The sequence below is a fragment of the Sus scrofa genome, chromosome X, assembly GCF_000003025.6.
Source record: "Sus scrofa isolate TJ Tabasco breed Duroc chromosome X, Sscrofa11.1, whole genome shotgun sequence".
Classification (NCBI taxonomy): domain Eukaryota; kingdom Metazoa; phylum Chordata; class Mammalia; order Artiodactyla; family Suidae; genus Sus; species Sus scrofa.
The window spans coordinates 67,658,163-67,683,105 of NC_010461.5; the positions used below are offsets into that span (position 1 = coordinate 67,658,163).

At 36.1% G+C, this 24,943-nt stretch overlaps 1 protein-coding gene across 1 annotated transcript in view; it reads right to left on the reverse strand.

Annotated features, from left to right (window-relative positions):
* Positions 1–24,943, reverse strand: part of HDX (highly divergent homeobox) — a 156,981-nt gene that overhangs the window by 101,399 nt on the left and 30,639 nt on the right. The window contains exon 3 of the mRNA XM_021079848.1: positions 22,174–23,373. Within this exon, the coding sequence (XP_020935507.1) occupies positions 22,174–23,373 (1,200 nt within the window). The remainder of the gene's footprint in view (positions 1–22,173; positions 23,374–24,943) is intronic.

The following is a 24,943-nucleotide window of genomic DNA, read 5'->3' on the forward strand; positions in this document are numbered from 1 at the left end:
CATCAACTGAATGCTGGCAGAAGAACTTAAACCTCCAAAAAAGCAAGAAACTCTTGACATAACTGGGTAGAACAAAAGAAAAAAAGAGAAAGAAAAGAAATCAGGACAGGACTTGCATTCCTGAGAGGGAGCTGTGACGGCAAAAAGGAACCCACATCCTTAGAAGCCACCTAACTGACTGAAAGATCAGTCCAGTTGGAGGGACCTCAAAGTCGCCGAGAAAAATACAGCAGCTGGACTGAGAACAGCAAAGCAGAGTGAGAGCTTCACAGATCATCTGAACCACCACCTGGACACCACAGCCTGAGATGCACAGGTGGGGTCTTGCCACTGTAGACTCAGCTCTGGAGGTCAGTCCCAGGGAGAGGACTGGAGCTGGCTGTGTGGGCACAGCCTGAGGGGCTAAGGAGCAGTGTGCCATGGGTGGGGGAGTGGTAAGCCATGGGCTGAGGAGGGGAACACCACATCAGAGGGAACCCAGGAGAAGGTCCAGACCTGCAGGAGATGCAAGGTGCCATTGTTGGGGAGGAAGATGGGAGGAAGGGCAGACCACAATAGGAAACTCCCTTCTAGAAACTTACAGCTGGCCAAAATTGAATTGAGAATAAATAGATCAACAGAACAGACTGATCACTAGAAATGCAATTGAAGAGGTCATAAAAACACTCCCTACAAATAAAAGTCCAGGACCAGATGGCTTCACAGGCAAATTCTATCAAACGTATACAGAGGATCTGGTGCCCATCCTCATTAAACACTTTCAAAAGGTTGAAAAAGAAGGAGCACTCCCAAAGACATTCTATGATGCCACCATCACCCTCATTCCAAAACCAGACAGGGATACCACCAAAAAAGAAAACTATCGCCCAATATCATTGATGAATACAGATGCAAAAATTCTCAACAAAATCTTAGCCAACCGAATCCAACAACATATCAACAAGATCATACACAAGGACCAGGTGGGATACATCCAAGGTGCACAAGGATGGTTCAACCTACACAAATCAATCAACATCATACACCACATTAACAAAAGAAAAGTCAAAAATCATATGGTCATCTCAATAGACGCAGAAAAAGCATTTGACAAAGGCCAACATCCATTCATGAACAAGACCCTCGCCAAAGTGGGTATAGAGGGAACATTCCTGAACATAATCAAAGCCATTTATGATAAACCCACAGCAAATATAATCCTCAATGGGGAAAAACTGAAAGCCTTCTCATTCAAATCTGGAACAAGACAGGGATGCCCACTCTCACCTCTGCTCTTCAACATAGTTTTGGAAGTCCTAGCCACAGCAATTAGACAAACGAAAGAAATAAAAGGCATCCATATAGGAAGAGAAGAGATAAAACTGTCACTGTATGCAGATAACATGGTACTATAGATAGAAATCCCCAAGGACACAACCCCAAAACTGCTTGAACTGATGAATAAATTCAGCAAAGCAGCAGGATATAAGATTAACATTCAGAAGTCAGTTGCGTTTCTGTATACTAACAATGAAATATTAGAAAAGGAATACAATAACACAATACCTTTTAAATTGCACCCCACAAAATCAAATATCTGGGAATACAACTGACCAAGGAGGTAAAGGACTTATATGCTGAGAACTATAAAACTTTGTCAAGGAAATTAAAGAAGATGTAAAGAAATGGAAAGATAGTCCATGCTCCAGGGCTGCAAAAATTAATATTGTAAAAATGGCCATACTACCCAAAGCAATCTACAAATTCAATGCAATCCCTATCAAATTACCCAGGACATTTATCACAGCACTAGAACAAACAATCCAAACATTTATATCGAACCACAAAAGACCCAGAATTGCCAAAGCAATCCCAAGGAACAAAAACCAAGGAGGCATAGATCTCCCAGATGTTAGGAAATATTACAAAGCCACTGTCATCAAGACACTGTGGCACTGGTATCAAAACAGACAGACCAGTGGAACAGAATAAAGAACCCAGAAATAAACCCTGACACCTATGGACAATTAATCTTTGACCAAGGAGGCAAGAACATAAAATGGGGAAAAGACAGTCTTTTCAGCAAGTATTGCTGCAAAACCTGGACAGCTTTATGCAAATCAATAAAATGAGAACATGCCCTCATTCCAAGCACCAAAATAAACTCAAAATGGCTGAAAGACTTAAATATAAGACAAGACACCATCAATCTCCTGGAAGAGAACATAGGCAAAACATCCTCTGACATCAACTTTACAAATGTTTTCTCAGGTCAGTCTCCAAAAGCAACAGAAATAAGAGCAAACATAAACCAATGGGACCTAATCAAACCGATATGCTTTTGCACAGCAAAGGAAACCATAGCAAAAACAAAAAGACACCTTCTGGAATGGGAGAAAATAGTTTCAAATGATGCAACCGACAAGGGCTTAATCTCTAAAACATACAATCAATTTATACAACTAAACAGCAAAAACGTCACCAACCCAATGGAAAAATGGGCAAAATACCTGAATAGACATTTCTCCAAGGGAGATACACGGATGGTCAACAAGAGCATGAAAAAATGCTCAACATCGCCGATTATTAGAGAAATGCAAATCAATACTACCATGAGATACTACCTCACACCATCAGAATGGCCATCATTAATAAGTCCACAAATAACAAATGCTGGATGGGGTGTGGAGAAAGGGAACCCTCCTGCACTCTTAGTGGGAATGTAAGCTGGTACAACCACTATGGAGAACAGTATGGAGGTACCTCAGAAATCTATACATAGAACTACGATATGACCCAGCAATCCCACTCTTGGGCATATACCTGGAGAAAACTCTACTTAAAAAAGACACATGCACCAGCATGTTCACTGTAGCACTATTCACAATAACCAAGACATGGAAACTACCCAGATGTCCATCGACAGACCATTGGATTTGGAAGAGGTGGTATATATACACAATGGAATACTACTCAGCCATGAAAAGAACAACATAATGCCATTTGCAGCAACATGGATGGAACTAGAGACTCTCATCCTGAGTGAAGTAAGTCAGAAAGAGAAAGACAAATAACATCTGATATCACTTATGTCTGGAATCTAACAGATGGCACAAATGAACCTTTCCACAGAAAAGAAAATCATGGACTTGGAGAATAGACTTGTGGTTGCCAATGGGGAAGAGGATGGAGTAGGATGGATTGGGAGCTTTGGGTTAATAGATGCAGACTATTGCCTTTGTAATGGATAAGCAATGAGATCCTGCTGTGTAGCACTGGGAACTATGTCTAGTCACTTATGATAGAGCATGATCATGTGAGAAAAAGAATGTATACATGTATGTGTACCTGGGTCACCATGCTGTACAGTAGAGATAAAAAAATTGTATTTGGGAAATAATTTAAAATAATAAAATAATTTATAAATTAAAAATAAATAAATAAATGAAATCAAACACCTTGGTTGTTTGTTGCAGTAACACTGTATGTACTAATACATTTTACTCTGCCATTTAAAAAACAAGTACCAGAGACATCATCAAAATGAAGGACTAAGCAGATCCCGAGTCTCATCCCTTCCACTGAATCATTAAATTATCAATGGGTGACTGGCAAGAATAGCATCATAGTAGATTCAGAAATTAGTCAAAGATTTTACAACAAACAAGGGAAAAAACAATCAAGAAAAAGCCACATTAAAAAAGGTAGGCCATTTCATGACATTTTTAAGAATGTAACACTCACTCTCTGGTGACATGATGGCTCAAGGAAAGTATTGAGTGTTCAGTGCCCTTGTGTGAGAATAAAGCAGACTGATTTTACATTTAATTTGCCTTTGGGCTGCTTGAGAGAGTCATTTCTTTAAGTTTCTAAATTGGGGCTCACATAGAGAAAAATGGTATGGCTCAGATCTCAGGCTAGGAGAAGTGGCAAGAAGCAGCAAGCCAGATTCAAGAAAATGGCAATAAGCCTATAGAACCACATACACCCGGGAAGAATACTGATTGATAAATGACTAGACAAGCTCTAAAATAAGCAAAAATGAGGCTCATTGGGAAACTAAGATATTTTAAAGTAGCCAGGTACACAGGAAAACCAGTGAAAAGCATGCACACAGGACCAGGGGAGACACATGCCCAGGAAAGGCCTACAAACACTCAAGACTGTATACCAGGATAATTAGTGAAGGTCTTCAACTGTGCAGACCCAGACTGCAAAGACTGGGAGAGATGGTTGTTTATTTAAATGTCCAATTAAAAAATCACAATGTATACAAAGAAATAGAAAAATTTCAGCCATTTAAAAAACAAAATAAATGTCCAAGAAATGTCTGTGAGGAAACATGAACTTTGGGTTCATTAGACAAATACTTTAAAACAACTCTCTTAAATATCCTCAAAGAACTAAAAGAAAACATATATAAAGAAATAAAAGAAATTAGAGTGACAATACAGGTACAAAATTAGAATAAGAACAAAGAGATAGAGATATAAAAAGAACCAAACAGAAATTTTGGAGCTGAAAATACTATAATTGAACAGTGAAAAATTCACTAAAGGAGCTTAATAGAAGACAAAAGAGGTAGAAGAAAGAGTCAATGAACTCGAAAAGAAGTCATTTGATATTGTGAAGTTTGAGGAGCAAAAAAGGAAAAAAGAATTTTTAAAAAAGTGAACAGAGTCTAGAAGACTAATGGAACACCAACAAACAGACCAATATGTGCATTATAGAATTCCAGAAGGAAAAGAGAAAAGACAAAGAGGCAGAGAGATGATTTGAATACCTAAAAACTTCCCAAATTTGAGAAAAGTTAAAAAAAAAGCCTCCAAGTCAGAAAAATACAAAGAATTCCACACAGAGACACATTATAATCAAAACGTCCAAAGACGAAGACAAGGAAGGAATTTGAAAACAGCAAAAGTGACTCATCATACACAGGAAATTCTCAATAAGATTATGAGAGGATGTCATAACTTGCAGGCAAGAAGGAAGATGGATGATATAAAGTGGTGAAAAAAAATTTTAACTAAGAGTTATATACATGGGAATCTGCCCTTCAAAAATGAAGGAGAAATTAAGACATTTCTAGACTAAAATAAATTGAGTTTATTAATACTAAGTCTATTCTGCAAGAAGTGCTAAGGGGAATCCTTCAAGTTGAAATGAAAGGACATTAGACATTAAATTAAAGCCATGTGAAATTATAAATTTCTCCAGTAAAGTTAAATACATGGATAAATATAAAAACCAGAATTAGGGAGCTCCTATTGTGGCTCAGTGGTAACAATCACAACTAGTATCTACAAGGATGTAGGTTTGATCCCTAGCCCTGCTCAGTGGCTTAAGGATCTGGCATTGCTGTGAGCTGTGGTGTAGGTCACAGACATGGCTTGGATCCTGTATTGCTGTGACTGTAGCATAGGCTGGCAACTGCAGCTCCAATTCGTGAGAACTTCCATATGCCACAAGTGCAGGCCTAAAAAGACAAAAAAATAAAATAAGATAAAATATAAAAATAAAAACCAAAATTGTTATAATGTTTGAATTGTAATTCCACTTTTCATTTTCCTACAGAAATCTAAAGACAAAGATATAAATTAATTTTAAATCTATGTTAATAGGTACATAATATGTAAAAATGTAAGTTGTGATATTAGTAACATAAAATGGTAGGGTAGAGCTGTAAAGGATTAAAGTTTTGATACACAATTGAAGTTAAATTACTATCAACTTAAAATAGATTGTTACAACTTTAAGATACTATATGTAACCCTCATCATAAACACAAAGAAAATATATACAGAATATATACAAAAGGAAATGAGATAGGAAACAAAAAGGGTTACTATAAAAAAGACAGTTAAACAAGAAGGAAGGTAGTATTGCAGGAAAAGAGGGACGAAAATATATAAGGCTTTCAGAAAATAAGTAACATAATGGCAGTAGTAAGTCCTTCACTATCAGTAATTACTTTAAATGTAATTGGATTGTCTTTCCTAATTAAAAGACATAGGTTAGAATAATTGATTTAAAAAGAAAGGAATCAACTATAGGCAGTCTATAATAGATTCACTATAGATCTAAGGAACCTTACCTTACAGTATATACAATCTTAATTCAAATGGATCATAAGCCTGACCATAAAAGTTAACACTATAAATATTTAGAAGAAGCTATAGCAGAATAGCTTAATGATATTGGATTTGGCAGTGATTTCTTAGATATGACTCCAAAAGTATAAGTAACAAAATAAAAACGAGATTAATGGACTACATCAAAATTAAGAACTTTTGTGCATTAAAAGGACGCTATTAGTAGAACAAAAAGGCAACCCATGAAATGGCAGATGCATTTGTAAATTATATATATGACAAAGGGTTAATATCCAGAATATGTAAAGAACCCTTGCAATCAACAACAAACAAGCAATTTCATTTAAAACTGACAAAAGAAGATCAAACTAAAGGAAATAATGGAGTAGAAAGGAAATAAAAAGTATTAGAGGAGAAAAAAATACAGTAGAGAATGGAAGAAAAACAATAAAAAAATCAATGAAAACAATTTTTTAAGAGAAATAACTTTAGAAAATTTGGGGTAGATTGAATGTAGTGTTTTGACTAGTGACTGCCATAAAGATATGTCCATATTTTAACCTCTGAAATCTGTGAATGTGACTTTATTTGGAATAAGGGTCTTTGTGGATGTAATTAAGGATCTTGAGATGTGAGCATCCCTAATTATCAGATGGACTCTAAATCCAAGGGCTAGTGATGTTATAAGAGAAAGAAGGGATGAGAGGAGATCATGTGAAGATGGCATAGACTGGAGTTAGGCAGCTACAAGTCAAGGAATACCTGGAGCCATCAGCAATTGAAAGAGTCAAGGAAGTATTCCCTCCTAGAGCCATCACAGGGAGTTCAACCCTGATGATGCCTTGCATACTTCTGGACTCCATAATTGTGAGAAAATTAATTTCTACTACTATGAGCCACTCAACTTGTGCTTTTTTGTTATAGAAACCCTAGGAAATCAATGTATTTCAAAGAAAAAGGAAAGAGGAATGGGGAATGCAAATTACTAAAATGAGGAATGAAAGAAGGCACTTTTTACCAGACTTAGACATTAAAGCATGATAAAAGAATACTACAAAAAACCTTATGCCAACAAACTAGATAACTTAGACAAAATAGAAGGACATCTAGAAAAACCTAAAATCCCAAAAGTGTTCCAAGGAGAAATAGAAAACCTAAATGGGCTTAAACAAGTAAAAAAAATCAGTAGTACCAAAATCTGCAAAAAAAAAAAGTCCCAGCCAAGGAGTTCCCACTGTGGCTCAGTGGAAATGAATCTGACTAGCATCCATGAAGATGCACGTTCAATCCCTGGCCTCACTCAGTGGGTTAAGGATCTGGCATTGCCATGAGCTATGGTGTAAGTCACAGATGCAGCTCAGATCCCATGTTGCTGTGGCTGTGGCTGTGACATAGGCTGGCAGCTACAACTCCAATTTGACCCCTAGCCTGGGGACTTCCATATGCTGCAACTGCAGCCCTAAAAAGACAGAAAAAGAAAAAAGAAAAAGAAAAATCCAGCTAAGATGGCTTAACTTGAGGATTCTACCAAACATTTAAAGAATTAATAACAACTCTTCACAAACCACCCCAAAAGTAGGAAAGAACACTGCACATCTCATTTTACAAAGCCAGTATTACCCTGATTTCAAACCAGACAAAGCACCATAATAAAGAAAACTATAAGCCAATATCTCTTATGAATATACCCACAGAAATCTTCAACAAAATAATAGCAAAACAAATTCTGCAACATGTAAAAAGTATTTAAATCATGTTTAGGTGAGATTTATCACAGGAATGCAAAGTTGATTGAACATATAAAAATCAATTATTTTAATACATCATATTCCTAGAATAATGGACAAAAAAATCACATGATAATCACGATGGACAGAGAAAAAACATTTTTAAAAGATTATTCCCAATGACCCAGTGGGGCTTATCCCAAGAGTTTATGGTTGGCTCAACATACGAAAACTTATCAAGAGAGACATCACTAAGATGGGACATAGGTCTTTCCTGACTTTACTCTACTTCATGAGAAGAACAAATAACAACTATTATTGAGCAAGATACCATGGAGAAAAATCTCACAATACTGGTGTGAGGTTGAAGCAGCCCTGTGTACCACAGAGACAAAGACAAGCCACATTAGCAGGGTAAGAGGAGAGGCTACATGCTGACTATATTGCCCTTTCCCTGAGTGGACAGAGCACCACATCGAGAGGTCTCTTCTGAGTCTATGGTTCCTCCAGCAGAAAAAGAGATTTCTGGGTACACATATAGTAACCCCTGCATTGCTGGTAACTTCTTGGTATTCCCCACTTGGGTCTATCCCACAAGAATATGGGAGAATTTGCAGGACTTGGACACTATGAATCTGATTGTGACGGAGAAGAGTGGAAGAGGCTAGCAACAACTGGAATTTGCATCTTGGCAGAACAAGTTCCAATCTGGAACATAAGTAGTGGTCCCAACCAGTGGCTTTGCTCATATGCAGAGGCAACAGTTGACATGGTCTAACTAGGGAACTTGGCCAGGTCTGGCTAATTTGGATCCTCAAATGAGGAACATTTCACCCCTGAAGCCAAGTCTACCCTGACTCAGGCAGAGGATCTGGGTCATAGCCCAGTCTACTGCTGAGTGTAGCTCCCAGACCCACCTGAGCAGAAAAGCTGATTAGAAGACCCAAAAGTTCCACTACCCATCAACACTGAGGCAAGAGAGTGTATCAAACAGAACTGATCATTTACAGAAAAAACCCAGTGGCACCGTTCAGCCAGATAACATGGGAGGAGGTTAGCTGATTCAGGATGACAAATAAAGAGCCTTGTCCAGCTTAGAAACAGTTTATCTGTTCTGCCTAGGCAGGGGAACTACTTCATAGCTCCCCCCACTACTGAGTGTAGCTCCAGGCCCCTCAAGACAAGATGCCCTTGTGTGTGTCTTGTGAGGCTTCTTGGGACTGGCCTTCCTGTTCTACCTACATAGGACAGCTCATTAACAAACCTGCTCACTGCTGGGTATACCTCCCTGCGTTGTCCAATGAGAAAACCTGGCCAAAACACCTAGAGAGGGCAGTAATGTTGAACTGGAGAGTCGGACAGGCAGATTTGATCATCCACAGAGCAAAGCCAATGGCCTCATTCAGCCAGGGAATTTGGCACAGTGGGTTAACCTGAAACAAGTCCAAAAACAAAGAGATTTGCCAGCTTTGGAGCTCCTTCTCCAGATACATCCAGGTAGGGAAACAAATTCATAGTCTTGTTTGTGGTTTAATGCAGCTTTCAGCCTGCTCAATCAGGAAACTTAACCAGAGCACACAAGAAGATGCACAGTCCATTCAGTAGCACTATATACAGTAGCACTTGAAGAGAGAGTACAACCCATGATTTCCCCCATCTGAAGAGCAAAAACAAAGGCCTCATCTTACTAGGGAATTCAGTGCACACTCTGGCCTGATTCCAGCCTCTGAGGAATGAGCTATCAAGGCCCTTGGTGCTATCCTACTGCCCTGTCAGGGCAGAGAATCAAATCTGTATCCTCACAAACTGCTAATATAATACATAGACCTAACTACCTAGTAGGTCTGTCTAGGGAATTCAGACAACGGTGGAGCTATTATATCTCACAGTCTCACTTGGGTAGGAAACCAAATCAGCAGTACTATCCAAAAATTCTTAGTTAGATTCACCCTACCCAAACAAAGGGTTCAGGCAGTGACCTGACTCCAAAATAGATCCTGATAGTAAGCCCCACCTGCCCAAGGACATAACCAGCAGACAAGTCCAGAAACTCAAGCTGAGCTGACTGGTGAAGAACTATTTCTGCCTGAGATAACCTGTAAAGTTTGAAAAAGACAACTTAGTAAAATGTTCAGATATTCAAGAATCAAGGGTCATAAAATATCAGGTAGACATGACATCACCAAAGGGCTCCAATAACTGACCCTAAAAAATGGAAATCTTTGACTTGCCATACAAAGAATTCAGAATAATCCTCTTAGAGAAATTTAATGAACTGCAAAAACAAACATACAAATGAAATTAGGAAAATGATACATGAAAAAAAATGAGTTCAACAAACAAACAGAAACTATAAGAAAAAATCAACAATAAATTATAGAGATGACTGAAGAATTCAAAAGACACCTTCAAAAGCAGACTTGATCACACAAAAGAAAGATGAAGTAACATAGAAGACAGGACATTTAAAATTATCCAGTCTAAGGAACAAAAAGAAAAAAGAATTAAAAAGAATGAAGAAAGCCCAGGGAATTTATAGGACACAACAACAAAAAAACAATGTCTATATTATGGGAATTCCAGAAGGAGAAGAGAAAGAGAAAGTCTATTTAAAGCAATAATAGGTGAAAACTTCCCAAACCTAGGGACAGAAAAGGACATCCAGATTCACGAGATCCAAAGGATCCCAAATAGGTTGAAACTGAGTAAGTCTATAATAAGATACATTTTAACTACAGATGCACTTTGTTTTACTGCACTTCATTTATTGTGCTTGCAGCTATTGTGCTTTTTCACAAATAGAAGGTTTGTGACAACCCAGCATCAAACAAATATGTCACCATTTCTCCAAAAGCTTTTGCTCACTTCACGTCTCTGTGCCACATTTTGGTAATTCTTGCAATATTTCAAAACTTTTTCATTATAATTGTATTTGTTATGGTAATCTATGATCTTTGTTACTATTGTAATTGTCTGGGGACACCATTAACCATGCCCATATAAAATAACAAACTTAATAAATATGAGTGTTTTGACTGCCATTACCGCATCTCTCTCCCTCTCCTCAGGTAGTAGGCAGAATATAAATAAAGAAGCAGAGGCTGTGACCAATACTATAGACAAAATGGCTTTAACAGACATATACAGAGTATTTCATTTGACAATAGAAATAAACCAAAGCATTTGAGGTCAACTGATGTTTGGCAAGGGAAGCAAGCATACTCAATAGAGAAAATACAGAATCATCAATAAATGGTGCTGGGAAAATTAGATTTCACATGTAAAGAGTGAAACTAGACCCCTATCTAATACCACTGTCAAAAATTAACAAAAAATGGTCTTAAATATAAGACCAGAAACCATAAGATCCCTACAGTAGGAACAATTCTCCTGACATGGATCTTGGCAGTGATTTTTTATATATGACACCCAAAGCAAAAACAACAAAATACAAAATAAACAAGTGGGACAACATCAAACTAAAAAGCTTCTGCATAGAAAAAGAATCATTCACAAACTGAAAAAAAAAAACAAACTATGAAGTAGAAAAAAAATTTGCAAACCATATAGCCAATAAAGGGTTAACATCCAAAATGCACAAAGAACATGTAACAAATAGCCAAAAATTAAATAAACCAATTAAAAAATGAACAGAGGACCTGAACAGACCTTTCTCCAAAGAATATATACAAGATATATAAAAAGATGCTTATCATCACTAGTTATTAGGGAAATGCAAATTAAAACCACAATAAGATATCAACTCAAGCTAAAACAGAATGGCTACCATCAAAGAGATGAGAGCTAACCAAATGTTGGGGTGGAAGTGGAGAAAATGGAACTTGTGCAGTGCTGGTGAGATTGTAAATCAATACAGCCTCTACAGAAAACAGTATGTAGTCTCCTCAAAAAATTAAGAATATAACTACCATATGATCCAGAAATTCTACAATGGAATATTATTCAGCCATTAAAAACACAAAGAAATCATACCATTTGTAACACCATGAATGGACCTTGAAGGTATTATGTTAAGTGAAATAAGTCAGAGAATGAAATACTGTATAATCTCACTTCTATATGGAACCTAAAACAAAACAAAATCACAGAAAAAGAGATCAGACTTGTGGTTACCAAAGTTGGAATGTAGGAGAAGGGAGAATTGGAGGAAGGTGTTCAAAGGGTACAAACTTCCCATTATAAGGAAAGTAAGTACTACGAATGTTATGTAAAACATGAGGATGATAGCTGACATTGACATATGATATAGAAAAAAAAGTTGTTAAAAGAGTTAATCCTAAGAATTACCATCATAAGGAATTTTTTTTTCTTTCTTGTTATTGTATCTAAAATGAGAACTGAATGTTAGCTGAAACAATTATGATAATCACTTCACAATATATGTAGATAAACCACCATGCTGTAAGCCTTAAACTTACACAGTGATGTGTGTTCATTATTTCTTAATAAAACTGGAAAAAATTAAACTTGCTTCATCAAATTTTAAAAAGTTTTTATCATGAATGGGTACTGAATTTTGTTAAATGTTTTTTCTATATATTGAGATGTTTGCATGATTTTTTGTTCATTCTATTAATGTGTTTATAGCATATTACCATGTTGAATATGTTGTACATAAGATATGTTGAATATAATTGTTGAATATGTTGAATAAGGATATTTTGAAGCATCCTTGCATCTCAGGGATAATTCCCACCTGATCATGGTGCATGATATTTTTTATTATATTGCCAATTTCAGCTTCTAGTATTTAATTGACAATTTTTGCATCTATATTCATCAGGGATATTGGCCTGAAGTTTTCTAGCAGTGCCCTTTCCTGGTTTTACTAACAGGACAACACAGGCTTCATAAAATGTGTTTGAGAGTGTTCCCTACTCTATGAATTTTTGGAAGAGGTTGACATGGATTGGAGTTAATGCTTCTTTCAATGTTAGGTAAAACTCACTGGAGAAAACAAATAGTCCTGGGCTTTTATTCATTGTGAGATTTTTGATTACTGATTCAATCATTTTAATAGTAATTGGTCTTTTCAGATTTCTCTTTCTTCCTGATGAAGTTTCAGCAAGTTGCATGTTTATAAGAATTTTTTCCATCTCTTCCAGGTTGTCCAGTTTGTGCACTTACAGTTGTTCATAGTAGCCTCTTACGATTCTTTGCATTTCTGTCATGTCAATAGTAATGTATCCTTTTTCACTTATAATTTTGTTTTTCAGGGTCCTCTCTTTTTCATCCTTGTGTAATCTAGCTAAATGTTTCTAAACTTTATTTTTCACTTCAAAGAACAATTTTTAAAATTTTGTTAATATTTCCTATTGTCTATTTCATTCATTTCTAATCTTATCTTCATTAGTTCCTCCTATCTGCTACCTTTTGGCTCAGTTTGTTTTTCTAGTTCCTTGAGGCATAGAAAATGCCTGATTTGCAATATTTCTTGCTTCTTAATATATAAACATTTATCACTATGAAATTTCCTCTTAGAACTGCTTTTGCTGAAACCCGCAAGAGTTAGTATGTTGTGTTTCCATTTCAGTTTGTCTTAAGAAACTTTTTATTTCCCTTTTAATTACTTCTTTGATTCTTTGGCTATTTAGGAAAGAGTTGTTTAATTTCATTTTGTTCTTAAATTTTCCAATTTTCTCCTTGTCTGTGATTTCTAACTTCATGTCATTGTGGTCGGGGAAGATACTTGGTATGATTTAAATCTTCTTGAATGTGCTAAGACTTGTTTTCTGGCCTAACATATGGTCTATCCTAGAAAATGTTCTATGTGTGTTTGAGAAGAATTTCTATTCTGCTGTTTCTAGATAGAATGTTCTATAAATGTCTGCTAGGTTTATTTGGTATAGTTTTGTTCATGTGCACTGTTACCTAATTGTTTCTTTCTCTGGATGCTATATCCATTGTTGAGAGTGGGGTATAAACTCCCTAATATCATCACATTACTATTTATTTCTCCTTTAGTTCTGTTAGTTTTTGATGTATATATTTAGTTGCTTAAATGTTAGGGTCAAATATATTTACAACTGTTATATCTTCTTGATGGATTGACCTCTTTATCATTACATGAACTTCTTTGTCTCCTTTTACCATTTACACTTTAAAGTCTATTTTGTTGATATTAAGCATTGCTACCCTTGCTTTCTTTTAATGACCATTTGTTTGAAATGTCTGTTTCTGTCCCATCACTGTCAATCAATGTGTGTTTTTAAGACTAAAGTTAGTCTCTTGTAGGCAGCATATCATTGGATCTTGTTCTTCAATTCATCTAGCCATTACATGTCTTTTAGTTGAAGAATTTTACTGTTACAGTTAAAGTAGTTATTAATAGGTAGGTAGTTACTATTGCCATTTTAAAAAGTTTTCTTTCCTGAATAATTTGTAGATCCATTGTTCTCTGTTTTATATCTTGCAGGGAATTTTTTTATGTTTTGGTCATTTTGTTGTCAGCATGCTTTGAACTCTTTTTCATGTTCTTTGTGTAATTCCTGTGGATTTTCCCTTGTGCTTAACATGAGATTTACGTAAAATATATTAAACTTATAATATCCTATTTTAAGCTGATATCAACTGAACTCCAATGGAATTCCTTAATTTTACACTTTCAATTCTCTGTCCCTTTACATTTTATATTGCTGTTACAATTTACATGTTTTAAAAATATTGTGTAATTAATTACATATTATTGTGGTTATGCTTACTTTTGCTGTTTTTTAACTTTTAAACTAGAGTTGAAAGTAAATTATGCACCACTATTACCACATTGCAGACTATAACTATTTATTTAACATTACCAGTGAGATTTATGCTACCATTCTATGTTTGTATGTTGTTATTAATTAATATCTTTCACTTCCACTCAAAGAACTCTATTTAGCATTTCTTGTAAGGCAGATGTGGTGGTAATGAACTTCAATGGCTTCTGGTTCTTTAGAAAAGGCTTTATCCCTCCTTCATTTCTGAAGGACAGCTTTGCTGGGTATGGTATTCTTGGCTGACATATTTCAATATTTTGAATATGTTACTCCATGCTCTCCTGGCCTGAAAACTTTCTGCTCTAAAATCCACCAATAGTTGTATGGGTGTTTTTTTAAAAATATATCTAATATATGGCACAAATGAAACTTTCCACAGAAAAGAAAATCATGGACTTGGAGAATAGACTTGTGGTTGCCAAGGGGGAAGGGGAGGGAGTGGGATGGATTGGGAGCTTGGGGTTGACAGATGCAGACTACTGCCTTTGGAATGGATTAGCAATGAGATCCTGCTGTGTAGCACTGGGAGCTATATCTAGTCACTTATGAAGGAGCATGATAATGTGAGAAAAAAGAATATACATGATGTGTAGCTGGGTCACGATGCTGTACAGTAGAAAATTGACAGAACACTGTAAACCAGCTATAATGGAAAAAATTAAAATCATTATATATAAATGTATATATAACTACTCTCTTTCCTTTGCTGCTCTAAAATTCTCTTTGTTTTTGACTTTTGTGAATTGAATCATAATGTCTGTCACTGTGGCCCTATTTAGGTTCAACCTATTTGTTTGGATCTGGATGTCCTTTTCTCTCATCAGGCTCAGGACACTTTTAGCCATTATTGCTTTAAATATACTTTCTTTCCCTTTCTCTTTCTCTTCTTCTTCTGGAACTCTCATAAGGAAAATAATTGACTTTTCATCATGTCCCATAATTCTCATGAGCTTTGTTCACCCTTTTTCATTCTTTTTTATTTTTGCTCCTAAGACTGGGTAATTTCCATTATCCTGTCCTCCTGGTCTTTGAATATTTCTTCCACGTGTTCAAATTTACTTTTTAAACCTCTACTGAATTTTCCAGTTCAGTTATTTATTTTTCAACTCTAGGATTTCTCTTTGGTTTTATGGATGGTTGTCATTTCCTTATTGAAATTATTTTGTTTATACATTGCTTCCCTTATGTCATTCAGTTTTTGTCTCTGTGTTTTCTTACAGTTCACTAAACTTCCTTAAGATAATCATTCTGAATTATTTCTGAGAGTTCATAGGTCTTTAATTATTTAGGGTCAGTTATTGAAGCTATATTCTTTTATTTTTTGATGTCACACTTACCCAATTTTTTTAGGGATTCTTGATTACTTAAGTTGGTATCTGCATTTGAGTAACTTTCCTCTCAGACTTTACAGGTTCTCTTTGGCAGAGATAGTTCTTCATGCATCAACTCAGGCTGGAATTTTGGTCATGTCTGCTGGTAATGTTCTTGGGCAAGTAGGCCTTTTATCATGGTCTATTTTGGGGCAATGCCAGTATTAAAGAGCTTTGAGAACAGGAATGGGGGTGTGTGCCACTAGCTCAGAATAGTTGGATAGAACTGCTGGCTTGGTTTCCTGCCCATGTAAAGTTATGGCTCTGCAGTTGCTTGGATTCTTCAGGCTAACCAGGTGCTCAGGACTGGGAATTATAATCCAGAGTAGGCATGACTATGAATTTGACTCCCTGCCTTGTCAGGGAAGCAGAACAGGCCTCATGACTTGCATATCACTCTGTTTGAGGACCCAAATCAGGCAAGATAATGTTCTGAATTCTGTGGCCATAGAAGGTTCCAGATTTTATTCTGCAGATGGAGAAAGCCATGGATTGTGCTCTTTACTTAAGTTCCACTGTAAGCAAGGCTTTTGGATGGGCCATACACCTTCTCATATGCTCTGGATATGTTCCCTCTTCAATTGGAATAAAGGCTATACACAGAAATGGGTGGTGCTATGAGTTATTTTCCTGGCATAGGCTGAGTAAAAGAACTACCTCCAAAGTCAGAAAGGCTCTTTATTTGTTGTTTTAACTCAAACCAACCCATACTTCAAGTTCCGTGATTTAACAGGGCCACTAATGTTGTTCTTCAAACTATTGGTTCTGTCTGCCTACCTCTTTGCTCAAGTGCTACTGAGGCCCATATCTTTAGGAGTTGTCCCAGATTTTCTGGTCAGATGGGACTAGAAGACACTCTCCACAGCAGATGGGCCAGCAAAACCCCTCCTTTTTGGATCTAACTTAGGCAGATCTGTACCTCACGATGTTTCCTGGTCAGAATTAACCCCCAACTTGGTTCTGCAAATGAGCAAAGTTGTTGGTTGGGATTACTCTCAGGGTAGTGCAAGTATGAATGTAGTCTGCCAAGATCTGTTGGTTGTTACAAGCCCCTCTCCTTTTCTCCATCACAGTCATATTCGCAGTGGTTGAGCCATAGAAATTCCCCCTGATAAATACCAAAGAGATAGGAAAACATATTTCCAGACACAGAAATTTGCTTACAAATGTTCATAGCAGCATTATTCATAATAGACAGTATATAAACAACCCAAATCAACTAATGAATGGATAAACAACTTATGCTATATGTACCAAATGAAATATCATATTGCAATCTAAAAGAATTAAGTGCTGATACATACTACAACATGGACTTTGCAAACATTATACTAAATTAAAGAAGCCAGTCGCAAAAAGCGATAATACTGTACTAAACCATTTATAATAGTATTCAGAACAGGTACATCCATATAGAGAGAAAGATTAATGGTTGTCTAGTTCTAGGATGTGGGATTTTGTGTGTGATGAGTATGTATTTTATTTCTGAAGTAACCAAATACTCTAAAATTAGATTGTAGTGCTGCTTGAACAGCTCTATGAATATATTAAAAACTACTTAATTTTATACTTTTAATGTATGACCTCTATATTATGTGAATTACATCTCAATAAAGTCATTTAAAAATTATCCATGCTAACTATATCTATTATTGTTACTTTTTAAAGGTTAGTATTTGCCTGAGAGTTATTTTAGCAAAGTCATTCAATCTTACTGGCCCTCACTTTCCTCAGGTCAAAATATGATTTGTATTGGTTTAGAATGTCATGATGATTAAAATTTTTACAACTATCAAATTTCCATGCTTACTTAAAAAATGCAGTGAAGTCCAAAAATACTGAGTAAATTTGGGAGGCACTACCAAAGCACTTTCACTGGTGAGAATACATTAGCACTTTTAGAAGGAAGTTCAGGGAATTCCCTTTGTGGCTCAGTGGAAATGAATCTGACTAGAATCCATGAGGACACAGGTTCCCTGGCCTCACTCAATGGGTTAAGGACCTGGCATTTCCATGAGCTGTGGTGCAGGTAGCAGACATGGCTCAGATCTGGTGTCGCTGTGGCATAGGCCAGTGACTGCAGCTCCAATTTGATGCTTAGCCTGGGAGCCTCCATATGCCATAGGTATGGCCCTGAAAAGACAAAAAAAAAGGACAACAAATAAATAAGGGAAGTTCAAAGTGCTCTACTTCAGTTAACTTCTAAGTTCTTATGAAGTTCATGAGACTTGGTAATACAGTTAATAATAATAATAATTATTATTATTATAATTATTATTATCATTATCATTATTGACTGTGCCTCAAGCATTAAAAAGTTCCCAGGCCAGAGATTAAACCCATGCATCACAGCAGCCACCTGAGTCACAGCAGTGACAATGCAGGATCCTTAACCCACCGAGCCACCAGGGAGCTCAAGGAATTCAATTAAAAATTAAGCAACAATAAGTCCAAAAAAATCCTGAACTTATAGCACTTGTCTTCAAAAATGCCCCAACATCTTCACATAGATGAACATCAATTATTAATATGTAATCAACACAGCACTCAAGATAAATAAGTGGACTGACAGAGATAGTATGAAAAGTGAATGGCACTTCAGAGACCAATATGGTGGCAACCTAGCCTCAAAGGAGTCAGGTTGGCCTGTAAATTTTTTGAAATAGAACTGTGCTATAGTATCCTGGGATAGCTACTTCCTGACAGTTCCCTTACTACCACTTCAACTCTTTTTTTTTTTTTTTTTTTTGTCTTTTTTTGCCTTTTCTGGGGCCACTCCTGCGGCATGTGGAGATTTCCAGGCTAGGGGTCTAATCAGAGCTGGAGCCATCAGCCTACACCAGAGCCACAGCAACACAGGATCCGAGCCACATCTGTGACCTACACCACAGCTTATGGCAACGCCAGATCCTTAACCCACTGAGCAAGGCCAGGGATCGAACCCACAACCTCATGGTTCCTAGTCGGATTCATTAACCACTGTGCCATGATGGGAACTCCACTACCACTTCAACTCTTAATAGGGTATTCCAACATGGCTCTAAAACAGAGAATTTCAACTTTTTAGCATCCTCATGAATTTCCTCAATTTGTATTCAGTCACCTATACAGCTTAGAACTGGACTATATTCTAGGAAGAGCACCTTGGCTTGAAGATTCCTGGTATAGCAGAAAGGCAGCAGATATCTCTGTTATATAGTCCCAGGGTCAGAAACTAAAGATAATTCCTTCCTTGCTTATAGTTTCATAGCTATAAAGTTGACAAGATAGTCATAAGTTTTATCCTTCTAAGTCTCTAACAACAATACAGCTTGGTAATAGAGTTTCATCAAAATCTTGGAGGATAAATACCATGGGCTGAATGTTTATTTCCCAGCTGAATTCATATGTTGAAACCTAATCCTCAATGTAATGATATTTGGAGGTAGGACTTTGGGGGAGGTGACTAGGTCAAGAGACTGAAGCCCTCATGAATGGGATTAGTGTCCTTACAAAAGAGACCCCAGAGAGCTCCCTTGCCACTTGTGGCACATGAAGATTCAGAAGCTAGCCATTTATAAATTGGGAAGTGGGCACTCGACAGACACCGAATTGGCCAACACCTTGATTTTGGGATTCCCAGACTTCAGAATTATGATAAATAAATGTGTGATGGGTTTAAGTCACCCCATATATGATATTTTTGTAATAGAAGCCTGAATGGATGGAGGCATTAACCTTCATGGACTACACGTTTCAGGCTGCCTGTTTTTCTAAAGTCTCTATTAATTAAAAGAAAGGTTAGGCAAATTGATGCCCCAAAGGTTCTATGCAAAGATTCTTCACCATACTGACTCAAATAAAGTTGGAAGCGATCTGGTATAATATAACATGAATATATGGGCTTTTAATAATATATAGACTATGGTGAGATTTAATAATATATAGACTATGGTGAGTCTTCTTTCCAGCACTTTAGCTATTTCTTCCTCAACCACCCTGTGCTGATTGTGGGGTATGCAATATTTTACTTGAAATGGAAGTAAAGAAGACCTGGACTAGCAAAGTTTCATTAACTTTCCAAATATGATCTCGTGAGTACAAGAGAGTTTATGTGCCAGGAAATGTACAAGGAACCTTGCAGAGATTGTACCACTTCATGTACAGCATTCCTGTGAAGTAGGTGTTACTACGTGCATTATACCGATGAGAAAGCTATTACACAGAGAGGTTATGAACATTTGCTTGAGGTCACACAGGTTTAAAGTGGCTGACCTAGATTTGACTCCATGTCTGTATGGCTCTAAGCCCATGCTCTAAATTGTTAAGTTGGGTTGTCTTTCTTTAAAGAGATCACGGTTCCAAAAAATGTTGCTAAATTTTATTCCATTTAAAAGGCTCTTTATATAAAACAAATTTAATTTCTTTATAAGTTCTGTCAGGAAAAGAGATAGACCATAAAAAGGTAAAATTATAGGTTAAATTATCCTTTAGGGAGAAGTCAGTTTATGAAAAATTAAAAAATTAAACTCTGGGAGTTCCTGTCATGCCTCAGTGGTTAACAAACCTGACTAGGAACCATGAAGTTGCAGGTTCGATCCCTGGCCTTGCTCAGGGGGTTAAGGATCTAGTGTTGCCATGAGCTGCAGTGTAGGTCGCAGACGCGGCTTGGATCCCACGTTGCTGCGCCTCTGGCGTAGGCTGGCGGCTACAGCTCTGATTGGACCCCTAGCCTGGGAACCTCCATATGCTGTGGGTGCAGCCCTAGAAAAGGCAAACAAACAAACAAACAAAAAAAACCCTCTGTGTTCTCAAGCCTACAAATATTCTATTAAATTTGAAATGTTTAGGCTGTTTAGTAAAGCAGAAAAAAAACCACACATATATTTCTGAGTTGAAATCCTGGTCCTTTCACATACTGGCTGTATGATTTTAGATATGATATTAAAATATGCATAAAATGCCTGTATGACCAGATTGCCATGAAAATTAAATGAGATCAGGTATATAAATTTACTGATGGTGTCTAGTACATGCAAGACCCTCAACAAATGGTAAATGTTATTATCATTACTATTATTAGGAACAACACCGAAGGGCCAAAGAAGTACAAAAGAGGTGAATGAAAGGGGACATCAGGGAGGATTTTAAAAGTATGGTTCATTGTTATTTTAAGTATGCTTTAGGAAAAAGCAAATACAGAAAAATGAAAAGGTCCTAATAAGAAATAACTAGTAAAGATGATGATGGAATATTCTTCTCTTAGAGGGAGGTGCCAGAGGGATATTTCCCTATACTCTGTTAATGCTTTTCATTTTGTAGCAGAGAGCTATAAGATAAAGGAAGTCTAGAGAAGACAGTTCCTTATATATGTTGAGAATAGCCTGGAAGCATTTTAAAGACAGATTTAAAAAAATACTGTGGTGAACAAATTAAAGGGTCTAGCTAGTAGCAAGGAAACAGCAAACATTCATGCCCTGCTATTCAAATTCTCTGAAGCAAATTTTTCAGACAGAAGATGTATGACTTTAGGATACATTCTGTGGTAGGTTTATACTTCACTGTTGAGACTATTTGATGCATATTTAAACAAATGAATACATGAAACAATAAATAATGCCCCTTTTTTTGCACATGTCTAAAATTGTTTTACTTCTTTTTTTCCACTGGCCACACCCACAGCATATGGAAGTTCCCTGGCCAGGGACTGAATCTGCACCACATGGGGACTCCTGTTTTAATTCTTACTCTATGTCTCTTCCCTAGAAACATTTTTTAAACGGAAATTTGATTAATGTTGCACTTAATGTTTTAATAAAGCATTTAATTTTAGAAAAAGCATTTGGCTGAGTTACTGCAGGCTTTCTCAACCATTGTCACCTAGAGAAATGACTGACTTGTCTGGCTAGGTACCCAGGGAAAGCACCACTCATCTAGTGACATCTTCCCAAAGTGCAAATCAAAATCATTACGAGAATAATCTATGTTCAAAAGGATGACTCTAGCCAATTTAGTCCTATGTTAGTGATGGGAAATGACATTTCCCATAAGGCTACTATTTCCTTAACAAATTTATTTTAAATGTCAGGAGAAAGTGGCCATGTTATAAAAATTATCATATTCTATGAAAAAAACCACTCATCATTTTTAAACATGACAAAGAAAGCACAAGATTCTTTAAAGAGTTGTCCCCAAACCACCACTTTAAAGCAAAAAATATTAAATTACTTCAAAATATAAGTTGGGTGACCCAAGTCTCAAGTCCAATTGGACCCACACAATTTTTATACCAAACTTTTAAAAAACCTTTAAAAATAAATTTACACATTACCTGGTAATTGTTTTGGTTTTGTGATAATCTCAATTGATTTGATGATGCAAAATGTGAAGAAAAATTACTCCGTGATGGGTTTGTATTACTGTACGTTGTAGTAGATGCTGAATGTAATGAGGTCTGTGGTGTCGAACGGTATTCTTTATTTTGATACAGTACATTGTCTGACAAGTCTCTAATAGTCACCATTTGTGAATTTGGCATATTTCTTCCTGGTCCGGGCAAAGCTGTACTTTGGTGCTCAGCTCGAATGGAACTGCCACTTTCATAAAATCTTGAGTAGCTTGGTATCTGTGCTCCCATCAATGCCAACTCTTCCTCTCTGGCATACTCATCATCAGCATCTCCAGTTTCCATTGCAATGGACAAACAAGTTCCTTCTGTTGAACTAGGAGGTTTTTGTGGGGCACTTCCTCCCAGAATTCTCTGAGGATAATCACTAACTGCCAATGAAAATACTTCACGGATTTCCAAGTTTTGTGTTCTGCAGTAAGGGTCTCTAATAGGTGGCTTTTGCCCACACAAGTTATGTGATGCTAAACCCATGTGTTCAGGCTTATATGATCTTGGAATTCCAACTGGTTCAATTTTGCAAGGTCGGTGGCACACAGATGGCTTTTGAGGTACCGTTATCTCAGAGGCTTGCATTGAAGAGCTTCCATAGTTTTTCTTTGTATGATTGTATACAGAGTTTCCAGCATTTAGCACACTTGTCTGTCTTGACAAAATAATTGTTTTTTCACCTAAGAGCAGAGAGGCATTTTTACAGTGTGCTACTTGTCTTTGAACAGGAATGTGCAACTGAAACTCAGTATCATTTTTACTGGCTGTTTTCTGAATAGGGATTTTATGTGCTTCTGTAATTTGTGTACTTGTATGTTTGGCTGTCCCTTGTCTGCTTGACGAACTGGCTGGACTGTATATACCAGTTACAATGACGTCATTATTGGGAGATGTCCAAGAAGACTGTTGGCTTGAGGGTGGAGCAACATTAACCATATTTCTGACTGTAACATCTGGAGCTACCAAAGAAGCACCAGAAACAGTTCCTGTTGTTGCTGCTCCTGATTCAGAATTCTTACTACTCATTTTTCTTCTCTTATTGCCAACCCACGTCTGAAACAATAAAACAAATGATATTATAGAGAAGTTGTTAACAAGAAAAAACAATTTTGTGTGATACATTATATTCCCATTTGTCATAAAATCAAGGCCTATACAAACTTAAAAAAAAAGATACAATAAAAGAAAAAGTAAAAGTATAAGATCAGAGATGATCAGAGACTGGCACTTAATAAATATCTAGGAATATTCATAGGAGAATTGTATTGTTTGTCTCCTCCTCAAAACCCATCCAATTAACCTCTAGCAAGAACCCTAAAAATGTTTATATCCCTTGAAATTTATATCCTTCTGGAAATTTATCCTAAAAGTAATCCTAGATTTATACAAAGCTTATATGTAAAGATGTTCATCATATATTTATTTATAATAGTGAAAAATTAGAAGCATACTAAAAGTAAGATGTTTATGGATATTGGAAAAGGTTCAAAAGTATTGTTAAACAAATATACACTAGTAATCTTAACAATTTCTGTTCCATGAATATAACAATATTGCTAGATATTTAGATTCTTTTAGAAATAGTCTCTATTATAAACCTTATTGCAATACACATCATTGTGTATGCATCTTTGTCCTATTGGCCTATTAAAATATTATCATATAAGGAAAGTTATTAGGCTTTTTGATATTTTCAAAGTACCCTCAGTGTATAGGAGTTTCTTGGTTTCCCTATACCTTCACCAACACTTTGTATTATCTTTTTGTAGTCTCTACTAGACCAGGAATTAAGAAAAGGTATATAATTGCTGTTGTGATTTGAGTTTCTATAGTTACTCTATTACTTTGAGAGAGTTGCTTACCCATTACATCTACTAATTTTTATATTTGGGTATTTGGGGTTTTTTATTTATTTATAAGAGCAATTTTCTACTGGAAATAGCAACACTTTGTCACAAGTTGCAAATATTTTTCTCAGTTTGTCATTAATTTATGGTAGTTATTTTCTTCTTCATGCTCTTCTCACCAAATTTTATATGGAGAATATGTGTTACTTTCAAAGCAAAAGAATTAATAAAAACAGTATCCATGGTTGGTAGTTAGGGTTTGATTACAAAATACGTACTTTTATATAAGTAATTTATTATAATAATCTTAGTATTATTACACTGAATCATGATTCTTAAAATATGCAATAAGAATATTATGTTCCATAAAAAGATTAGTAAACTTTATAATTATTTCAAAATGTATACCACATTATAAGCTACCAAAACACATTAATCTATCAAGAATTTGAAAAAATAAATAAGAGAAAACATTAAATAAACTAGCCTTGCACAAACACGGTGCAGGGTGTATTTGGTTAATTTTGTGAAATTTGCTTTTGAAGACCACATAAATTATCAAATTTTCAATGTATATTTATACTATATACAACATTAATGTCGTAAATACTATAAATAAAAATAACGTGTTGAATCCCAATTATGTGTTTATATATATATATATATATATATTAGCTCATCTGGTATTATTTTTCTAATAGTATAAATGAAGAAACTGAGGTTCAGAAATATTAAGTAGTTTGTGGAAGGATATCCTGCCAGCTAGTGGCAGAGCA